Raw genomic sequence first — 6,624 nt, 5'->3', positions numbered from 1 at the left:
AAAGAATAAACTGGTTTAATCACGAAAGAATTTGTATCACTGAAGTTTCTCGGAAAGAATTTCTACCGGAAATTATCAAACAAGCAGATACGTAACAATATACAAAAACAAATATTTCAAGAATTATCAAACTAGGTTTGATGTGTAGCAATAAATAACATTTTAATTAATGAAGTGATTTGTTGAAACTTTGTTCTGTTCTGTTTTGTTCATTATAATACACTGGAGTTATTCTGTTTCTAGTTGAACTTCATGGTTCAGTGCTTTAGCCAGTTAGTGCAGATCTTTTATCAGCTATGGTTATTGCACTAGCACATGTTGGAATAATATATTTTGAAAATGGCACACTCTTAAATAGTGCACTAGAGCAAGAGTTATTAGAAATATTACTGGTTGTAGCAGCACTCACCTGATGATGATTTGGAAGTGTCACTATATTGGTGTTTTCTTGAATTGAGGTTTAAGATCTCTTTGTATTTATTTGCTTTCAGAGCTAGAAATAGCTGCAACACATGAATGGAGGAGTTTTTTGGAGTTGTTAGAACGAGCATCTATCATTCAGGTTATGTTGTTGATGTTGATCCACTTTTATCAATAATAGAATATTACTGGTTTTCATATTTAAAAAACTTTCAAAATCTCCAATGTTGAAAAACCTCTCCTTTGAGTTTGTTTCAGGTGAATATGCACATCATTGTTTGGATGAATTACATCAGTGAGAAATAGATTTCTACTTCCTCTTTACCATGAGATCCCATGGTGTTTGTCTGCAGCTGAATTAGGCATTATTCTGTACATAAACAGTGATATTTTCTTGTTTAGTTTGAAGCAGCATAGTTATTTTTCTAGACCTCTGTTTCGATAATGTTTACTGCTAAACCATTGGATTGTGGTTGGCGCGGTGACAGTGTTTAGATGGGAATGATGTTATTGTTACCCAAGATTTCTACTAATTTTCTAATTCTGAAACGTATATCATTTTGTTAAGACAACCACAGCTGTTAAACCAAGTCTTTATTAATCTCAAGCCACCAGCATTCTGATCTTGCCATAGCCTTGATGCATATTATGCCTGAATGTGTAGTATGTCACAATTTCTTTATCACCATTCTTCCTCAGGGCCAGATCTAGCTATAGGCAAGTTAGGTGACTGCCTAGTGCCCCATGCCTAAAGTGACCCTGCAGCCTGACTTGGTAATGGAAAAAAGAAAATTGTTTTAAGAAAAATCAATTTTAGTAGAGTATAAGCATTGAAATATATATAGGTTATTTAACTTTTATATTTAATGTTGCATTTGTTATGTATTTTCCACTACAATATCTTAATGTTGAGTCATGAAATAATTATTCATGATCATATTATCAAGTGAGTATGACATGTTTCATGAGCATGCATGCACATAACAGTGTGTTATGGGGCCTTGCAGCTTGTTAGTTTTATGTCAGCTACTGCAAAGTCACCTTGACTGTTGTCATGGAAATGACTTGTATTCTGTGCAAGCTGTGGTCTGGCTGAAATGAGAGAATCAATGAGTTTTTCAGAATAGAGGATTCTACGTCATAGAGAAAAACATTCTAGAATATGTTTCTAGTACACCCATCCCTTAATATACAGAATAAATAATACATTCTTGAAAAGTTGTCTGTATAGCGAAACCCTTTTTCCCATTGTATAATTAGAGATGTGTCCCTACTGTAAAAAGTTTGGCTCTAAGACATAATAAAAACACCTAATAATGTAGAAAACCTTTTTTATACACCTATTTTACATAAATAGTTTAATCAATTAGGAATGATATAGAATGTATCAAGAAGTTATTTTCTATTAAAATGCATAGACTTCATAACTCCAGTCATGGCTAACCATGCACCAGTTAGTCGAGGTGGTTGCTAGTGGTACTGATGGGATTTACAGTCTATGTGCACATTCTTTATACATACTTTCAAGACATTCACACTTATATTGAGCAAGATGTTTTTAGATATTGTTATTTAGGACAAAAAATACATTTTTATAATCGTAATTTAAAAAAATTTGTTTCCAAGCCATATGTTTGCTACAATGATAATTAGGCACAATAGAAAATATCAAATCAAAAGAATGTTATCATCACACATATAAGGAACAACATTAAAAGGGGCCAACAATATTATTGACTATTTACAAACAGTAACCATGTAGGTGAGGTAATAAGATAAAAACCTAATCACATGAAACAAAAAAACAATAAAATTTTATTGTCAAAAACCTCTTGCTGTACATCGCACAGGTCCATCAGCTAGTAAAATTTATAAGTTAGAGATTCAAATTCCTGCTCCAGATTGTGTCTGCAGAATCTAGTTAGGATTTATTAAAAACAAATTATCTTTATTTTATTATCTTTTATATAACAATGGCAAGCTGAGATTATGATAGATGTAGAAAATATTAATCTGGATCTTTGAAAAGAAAGAGGCATGCTGCTTTGGAAAACTGCACATTTGTAAGGATCTTTGAACAGATATTTGGAAAAAGATTGTGCCTTCTTGAGTTCTCACTAATCCAGTCCTCTTTGATTCAAAAGGACAAAAGAATCACTCTTGATGAATGGCAGAGTGATAAAAAACATGCTAACTGAATTTGTTTGCTTTTCTGCATTCCTTCACCAAAATTATTAAGCATATGGCAGTAAAATTTTACTACATTCACCATTGATTTACAAACCATCACAACATGGCAAAACAACTTTGCACTGTATACATAATTAATATAGGTAATGTAATATACCATTATCACTTGTAAAAAATTAGAATACTTAGAATCATCAGTTGGTTACACCCAGTTTTACCAATATTTTTGGCCATAATCCCAATAATATTTCACCAAGTTTAACTAGCTTAGAAGACTTAGGTTATTCATAAATCTTGAGATAATAATGCAAAATAATGAAATATATAAATACATATGAATTTAACATTTAACCAATACTGATAATGAAAAAAAAAATGTTTTTAAATATAACGGAGCATTTAACACACAAAATTAGTTATTCAATTTAATGCACTATCCACCATTCATTGATTGTCCCTTGAAAAGTGTGATACCAGTATATACAAAACTTTATATAATCCTCCCTAATAATGTTTAGACCATTGAAAGCATATTAAATGGCTTTGAAGGTTTAACTTGCAGAATTATGATTATGTCCTATTAGCTGTTTGTCAGATAAGTAAATGAAGTTAAGTGATAAATACGAATTACATAAAACCTAACACATGATTTTGATAGATTTTTTTTACAATAAATGAACCTGAAGTTTGTAGTTGTGACAGTGGGTATAGAAAGATACAGCATAGTTATTAGTTATATCTTGTAACAATTGTTATATAATGAAATACTAAGAGTAATATTTACTCTCTCTGTATTTCTGTACATACAGTAAAACGATATGTTAGCCTTCAAACAGTTTGAATCTAGGCAAGCACTTGCTCTAATTGTTGTTTCAAAATTTACATAATGTGTACTGCTTTGCATATTCATCTAAATCCCTCATGGGTAATATTAAATTTAGAAACAAAAATGATGGTAAAGAAAACATTACTCTCTCTACAGATTTTCTTTTTTTTAGTATACAATAAACAATTAATAATTGTTTCAGTTACCAAGGGACAAGCTGGTGGATTTTGTTGAAGAGTTTAGTAGCAAGTTTAGTGACTTTGCTGGCAAAATGTTCAAAAGGGGAGTTGTAGAGGCAATCCGAGTAAGTTCAAATATTAACCATATAATAATGATGTAAGCTGTACGGGGAAAATGTTGTATGATTTTTATCTATTTATAGTTTTTAACCATATATTATGTTTTACATTTAATGTAAAGCATGCTTTCTATGAAAGTAAATTAGCATTTTAATAGTTTACAAATATCCATCTACTGCAAAATGCCATTTAAAATGTTTTGTTCTACTTTTTAATTTACCTTATGATAAATATTTATATATAATCTTCTGAAAAATTTCTTTTCAATCAGTTCCTGTAGTTGATATGTTTTGATTTCACAAGTTATCACAGAAATTATATTTATAATCCACTTAACTTAGTTTTTAAGAAGGCCTAAAGGTTTCTAACAGTTAATAACAAATTATAAGTTGCACTGTATGTAGAAAAGACTTGTTAATTTTGCTATAGTGAAGCTAGGTAGTTTTTAAAAATATTGTATTATTTTCTTGGTAGTTTAAATCTGCCTGTGTTCTAACTATTTCACTTTGAGGTTTGCATAATAAAAAATAACATTGGTTTCTATCCAAGCACATTAAACCTTACACATTTCTTTTTGCATATGTATATAAATGCTACACAATATTATTAAATTGCATTTTGATGTTTTAAACTTCAGGAAGTGGCTGTGCATGCTGAAGTGGAATTTGTTGAGGGTGACTCTGCAGGAATGCTTAATTGGGCCAAAAATGGATTTCGGACAGAATCTTCAAAGCCTAATCCATATGCTCCTGATATTGGTAAATAGTTGATGAAAGCATTTGTAGAGGTTGTTCAGTTTCTTCATTGTAGGAAAACTTTTTTTTTCTTTTGATGCAAACTAAATATTACAAAAAGATTTTTTTTGTGCAGACAATATGCTTTTGATATCGTGATTTACAGACATTGATTCAATATTCTTTCAATAAGTATATTGAAATGTTTTCCATCACCCATGTTTTTCAGACAGGTTATTTTATACAAAACGCTATTCATTGACTATGCTACAACTGCTAACTATGTCCTTAAATCAATCTTAACTATTAAAATCATTTAATGTGATTGATGTCTTTAGAGAGAATTTACTTTGGAATTTTTTGTTTTTAGTTTAACAACAAATTAATGTTGTCATATGTTATTGCTTATTCTAAATATTTTTAATCTTTTATTAGCCACACCAATTTCTGAGAATGTTTCAAAACATTTGAATCGAATAAAAACTCAGTATCTTCAAGCTCTACAATCTTTTGGTTCCCAGAATTCTTTGCAACCTCGTTTTTCACGTCTGGAGCAATTGGAGAATAAAGGTTTGGTCAGATTTTCTCAAAGCAAAATATATGTTACATAATTAGACTTGTATGAATTATATATAAGTATATTTCTATGTTATTAAGTTTTTTTAATGTCAGGCACATATATATTTTTTTCTCAAACATAACGTGTTAATGAAAAAAAAATTCCAAGTTAGTGAAGGAACAAGAAAAATACTTCTGGCTGCCCATGTGTATGAACATATTTTCTTATTGAAACAATGTCACTCTTGTTGCATCTCTCTCGGTTTACATTTTGTCTTTTTATTTTTTTTAACAAAATAGTTCAAGTGCTTCTACATCTTTTGAATAAGTGACACACCAGGAACACATTGTAACTAGAAATTCCAGTATCATCAACTACTGCTGATCTGTGCTAATAATCAGTAAACTGTGGTTTGGAACATTTATATTTTATTTGCTGGTAAGCCAACATGCGGTGGTTACTTGCTGCTGAGTTAGCACTGGTCACTTACTGTTGAGCCACTTTTGCAAAGCATGAGGTAGCTACTTGCTGGTGGGCTATTGACCAGCATCTGTTCTCTTACTGGAGAACCAATACTAATTAACATGAGTAAGTGTAAAACATATTTGGGGTTTACTTCTTCTGGTGATAAAACTCTTTCTTTCTTTTTTTCTAGCTAGTCCAGGTAAAATTGTTTATAAAAGGTAAAGAAATTTATCAAAATGAGATATATATATATGTATTTTAAATTATTTTGAAAGCAACTATCACTTTAAAGCATAAAATAGGGACACAACATGTTGAAAATATAAATTAATACAATATTTACTGAAATTTAAAATGGTATATGATGAGTGACCCCAGTACTTTCACGCTTTAATTAAAAACAAAGAAGTGAATTGTACTGCAAGGATTGGAAGTTATTCCTCTTTTCAAGAGAGGTAATAAAAATTGTCCCATTAATTACAAGCCTATTAGTCTTACATCAGTTGTGGGAAAAATGTTCGAAAGTCTGATAAAAGATGCTTTGCAAAGTCATTTAACAACATTTAGAATTTTATTGGATAGTCAACATGGTTTCACTAAGGGAAAATCTTGCTTTATAAATCTTTTGACATTGTTTGAGAAGGTTACTGCTTATGTAGATGAGGGTAATGGTGTAGATTTGGTGTATTTGGATCTTCAGAAAGCATTTGATAAGGTGCCACATAAAAGGATTGTAAAATAGAATTATCTCTATAGGTATGGGGGATAAGTTGCAAATTGGATAGAAGAGTGGTTGGATGGAAAAAAAGGAGAAGGTTGTTATAAATGGAGTTCAGTCAAAATGGATTAATATCACAAGTGGGATACCTCAGGGTTCAGTCTTAGGACCTTTATTCTTTTTGATTTACATCAATGACATAGATGAAGGAATGGTCAATAAATTCCTTAACTTTGCAGATGATATTAAGGTCTTGGTTGTTGCTAGCTGTAAGGAGGATGCTGCTGCTTTACAAAAGGATTTAGATCATTTAGTGAATTGAGCAAGTAAATGGCAGATGGGTTTTAATTATAATAACTGCAAGATAATGCATGTGGGTTATCATAATTTGAATTATTAGTATACTTTGAATG

General features: G+C 30.6%; 1 protein-coding gene across 4 annotated transcripts in view; it reads left to right on the top strand.

Annotated features, from left to right (window-relative positions):
* The window catches only part of LOC106463179 (DNA (cytosine-5)-methyltransferase 3B-like), a 92,249-nt gene that overhangs the window by 58,605 nt on the left and 27,020 nt on the right, over positions 1-6,624 (top strand). For all 4 annotated transcript variants that reach the window (XR_002611434.1, XM_022390621.1, XM_022390620.1 and 1 more), the window contains exons 8-10: positions 3,639-3,740; positions 4,373-4,493; positions 4,905-5,039. Coding sequence is in view for 3 of the 4 variants with exons in the window: in XM_022390621.1 (XP_022246329.1) it covers positions 3,639-3,740; positions 4,373-4,493; positions 4,905-5,039 (358 nt within the window). In the remaining variant the exon portion in view is untranslated. The remainder of the gene's footprint in view (positions 1-3,638; positions 3,741-4,372; positions 4,494-4,904; positions 5,040-6,624) is intronic.

Source organism: Limulus polyphemus, unplaced genomic scaffold (genome assembly GCF_000517525.1).
Source record: "Limulus polyphemus unplaced genomic scaffold, Limulus_polyphemus-2.1.2 Scaffold1342, whole genome shotgun sequence".
Classification (NCBI taxonomy): Eukaryota; Metazoa; Arthropoda; class Merostomata; order Xiphosura; family Limulidae; genus Limulus; species Limulus polyphemus.
This window is presented reverse-complemented; position numbering and strand designations above follow the sequence as displayed.